The sequence below is a fragment of the Oryzias melastigma genome, linkage group LG8 (genome assembly GCF_002922805.2).
Source record: "Oryzias melastigma strain HK-1 linkage group LG8, ASM292280v2, whole genome shotgun sequence".
Lineage (NCBI taxonomy): Eukaryota > Metazoa > Chordata > Actinopteri > Beloniformes > Adrianichthyidae > Oryzias > Oryzias melastigma.
Window position 1 is genome coordinate 11,538,682 of NC_050519.1, and position 4,012 is coordinate 11,542,693.

At 38.6% G+C, this 4,012-nt stretch overlaps 1 protein-coding gene and 1 long non-coding RNA gene across 2 annotated transcripts; one reads left to right on the forward strand and one right to left on the reverse strand.

Moving 5' to 3' along the window:
• Positions 1-120: 120 nt before the first annotated feature.
• Positions 121-3,643, reverse strand: LOC112146253 (cytochrome P450 2K1). The gene is made up of 9 exons (XM_024271961.2): positions 3,310-3,643; positions 3,055-3,217; positions 2,825-2,974; positions 2,464-2,624; positions 2,204-2,383; positions 1,411-1,552; positions 1,121-1,305; positions 905-1,046; positions 121-831 (listed from the first exon to the last, which is right to left on the reverse strand). The coding sequence occupies exons 1-9, from the start codon at positions 3,610-3,612 to the stop codon at positions 644-646; spliced, it is 1,614 nt and encodes a 537-aa protein (XP_024127729.1). The 5' UTR covers positions 3,613-3,643; the 3' UTR covers positions 121-643.
• Positions 740-3,560, forward strand: LOC118599056. Its single transcript, XR_004948335.1, has 2 exons — positions 740-874; positions 3,115-3,560. It is a non-coding gene; the product is annotated as an uncharacterized LOC118599056 (long non-coding RNA).
• Positions 3,644-4,012: the final 369 nt, after the last annotated feature.

The following is a 4,012-nucleotide window of genomic DNA, read 5'->3' on the forward strand; positions in this document are numbered from 1 at the left end:
TATAATTGTGATTTTTTTAGGCTAACAATCTGTGAAGGTATGCCAAAAGTTAGAGACAGATAAGGATTTTTATCTTCAAACAGTTTGGAAAATCTCCAACTCAAAAAAATCAGGACTTCCTTCACAGGATAACTTTTTTAATGGGTTAAACTGTTTTTTTTTCTTTTCTTTTAATCTGATTCATGCTTTGTTTTGCCATTTTTTTGCAAGCTTTCCATTTCATCTCCTGTTAAAATATAAAATGCTGCATAGCTTTTGTCCTTAAAGTTGGAGCTGTGCTAAAACAGAATGACCAGATTTTTGTGGTAACAGTTCTTTAAAAATCAATATTTATCTATTTTTTCCATTACTATAAATGTTCCAACAGAAGAATTTAACCTGATTCTTGTAATCAGGTCACCGTGTCCCAACTTTCCACGCAAACCTACAAAGCTGCTTGTCCAAACAAGTTTTACATTTCCTGCTAGACAGGTTAGTCAATGATTAGAAGTCTGCATTCTAGCTTTTTTGTTTCTTCAGACTTAAGAAGAAACATACAAACATGCTTTCTGCTCCAAATGTCCGATCATCTCCCTGATCTCAGAGAAGGACAACAACTGGATGTTTTATAGAGTTCCAAAAACCAAATGTCCACCTCTGTTCCTCACTGGCGTCTGACTGCACACAGCTTCTGAGGCTGAGGACACAGCGTGACGCCCACGACTGGAGTCAAATCCAGCTCATCCTCTGAAACTCCAGGCGGAGGGGTAAAAGTAAAGTGCTGGAGCAGGGAGGTGAAGAACAGAAAGAGCTCCATTCGGGCCAAACTTTCCCCCAGACACGCTCTTCGCCCTGCAGAGAGAGAGAGAGAGAGAAAAAGATCAACCAGTTGTTGGTAAGTTAAAAAGGTTGTAAAATGTTGTACCTGCAGAAAAAGCCAAGAAGGCGTCTCTCTTGATGAATTTGCCCTCTTTATCCAGAAAATGAGAGGGGTTAAAAGAATAGGGGCTCTCCCATTCACTCTCATCATACAGGACGGAAGTGAGAAGAGGAATCACAGTGGTTCCCTGGTTGGAAAAAATATCAATTTCAAATCAACACTTAAAATTATACAAATAACATTTGAATTGTGGGAGCTGACCTTTTTGATGAAGTAGCCCTGAAAAGTGACGTCTTGGCTCGTTGCGTGAGGAAGAGCCATCGGCCCGATGTTTGCGAGTCTCTGGGATTCATGGATGACGGCGTCAGTGAACGGCAGGTTCTTTCTGTCCTCTACACGCACCTGACGACTTCCTACCACCCGCTTCAGCTCGTCCTGGACCTGCTCTTTACTCCCAACAAATTCAAACCCAGAAAGTCGTTAAGCCTTTTTTAAACAACGGCCTTTCATCAAAACCAAAAACTTAAAAATGAAAAGAAAAAATGTGGCACCTTGAACACACGGGTGTTTAGCCATGTAAAGCAAACACCACTTTAAGGTGTTGCCAGTTGTGTCGTTTCCAGCTCCAAACAAATTCATCACACTGTAGAGGAGGTTATTGTCATTGTAAAGGGAACTGTTGATTTTGGACTCCTTAGATGGAAAAAAAAGAGAAAATAAGTGAAGATTTACCTCATTTTCAATTATGCTGATTCATCACGCCACACATCACTCATCAATTGGTCAGTGTTACAGCTGAGGCCATATGTTTTGTTTTATTTGTACTTTTGGAATCTTTATCTGTTCCTAATTTCTTTTGTCTTTTACTGCATTCAAATAGTGCCACATCATCCGTTGGAGTTTTTGAGTCGTTGTTATACTTAATATGTTTCCTTTTCTACCTTTATGTTACATCCTTTACACCCCCTTAGAGCAGGGTGAAACATAAATTGGGGGCTCGTCCGGGATTTGAACCTATTCTCGCACTGAAAGTGAGAATCATACCTAGATGAGGTTTTTGGTGTTTTTGTTTTACAGTTTTATTAATTTACTTTTATGTTATGCTCCTTGAACCAACCATCACTTTCTTCACAGCCGTTATCTGCCGGCCCACCTCCACTATTGCCTCTTCAATTTGGCGCCGTCTGGTCTTTACTACCATCAGCGTCTGGGCTCTGCCTCTCTTCACTTAAACTTAAAGTCAAGTTGTGTGTGAAATTTGTTCTTTGCATTTGACACATCCTCTGGGGGAGAGGTGAGCTGCAGACACAGCCGCGCGAGTCTTTGATACGATCAGGTGCTGACCTCCAGATTTTGCTTCCGGATCAGAAAAGCGTCCACAAAGCATCTGCACAAGTTGGGGTCCAGGGTGTTCTTTAGATCTGCAATGATCTTCCCGATGTCTGACTTTCCATCTTCTATATTTTTCATCAAATCTCTCCAATTTTTAAGGTAAGGCCCCAACCAGGGGAGTAAGTTGTAAATCTGGTGGTGAAAAAGAACAGTTATTAAAACTTACATTTAAAAATTGAACTTTTTATATTTGTATGGTCATTCTTTCGTACCATGACTGAAGCCGTTCCTGCCAGATGAATACTTTCATTATCTCTGTCCACCATGGCTTGAAATACAGGGTCTGTGTATTCAAACCTCTTTCCAAAAGTTACAGCCGACATAACATTTGAAACAGCATAATGAATAGCTTGACTGTTGATAAAAGGTTTTCCTGTCAAAATGTTAAAATAAATAAATAAATCAATAAATAAAAGGAAGTTTTTGTGGGGGGACTTTTAGTGGTTTTTGCCCAGGGCCTCCAGAGAATCTGGTAGTGCCCCTGCATGCACATATCATTGACACATTTTCACAATTGAAATCATGCTGTTCAAATGTGTAAATATTTTTGTTTTGTTCTTAAAAAATTGTTACCTTTAAAACGTTCAAATTCTTCAATCAGATAGTAACATTCCTCAATGATTTTTTCTTCGCTGAGTCTTTTGCCCATTCCAAAATCTTTTAATGTTGTCAGAGAAAAGCGCCTCATTTCTCTCCATGAGTCTCCATTGGCAAACAGTATACCTAAAGATAAAATAATCTTGTAGATTTCATGGTTCAGGGGAAAAAAGTGAGAGATTTTTTTTATTTATTTATTTTTTTACCGTGTCCTTTATTGAAATCGTAGAAAATTGGAGTGACTTCTCTGTTTCCGAACTCCACAGCATGGTTAACCAGAGCCTGTTTGACGGTCCTATAACCTGCTAGGACCACCACCTTCTTTGGACCAAAGTAGATTTGAAAGACTGGTCCATACTTTTTCGACAGCTGAAGAAGTAAAGCAACATGTGGTGAAACTCACGAATCCCGCTGTAATCATTTTGCATGTTTCAGGTTTGGTGCAAAAAAATATGACTTACATCACAAAGACTTTTGTCCAATCTCTTTAGGTCCAGCTGAAGGAGGTTACCAAGAAAAAGAAGCGGTCTGGGTCCTGGAGGCTCCACATTTTCAAGGACTCTGAATCTCCCGTGAAAAAAGGAGAAGACCAACAAACCCACGATGATCCAAAAAAGTGAAAGGGAGAGGAGATCGTCAAGCATTCTTAGATTAAAGAAACAAACTCTTTTACAAGGCAGTTGTGCTTTCTTAAAGAAGTATTCCCAAAGAACCGCTAGAATTTCTGGTATGTTTGCATTTCCCGAGTGATCAGACAACCCCATTTTATATACAGTCTATGGACAACCCCCAGAGGAAGATAACTGTGTGAAAGGTTAAAGTGCAGAAAAAAAGCGAAAAACCAGAAAAATCTCAGATTTCTTTACAGCTCCAAGCATACAGAAGCAGATATATCTATAGATTTTTTTCTTTAAAAATGTGAAGCATCAAATCAAGTTTTTTTTTAATAAACATAAAGTAATTATTATGGCAAAAACTAAAGGAATATTCCTTAGAGCAAATTCTATAGTAGTTTCTGGATATAAAATATAACTTTCTCATAGAATGTGTGTATAAACACAACATTGAAGTTGTCATTCAGTAAGCAGTGGGTCATGACCTGCATTTTAGTGATAAGATATAAAACTGTCCACTACAAATCTGGATTCTATATCTTTTTTTCCA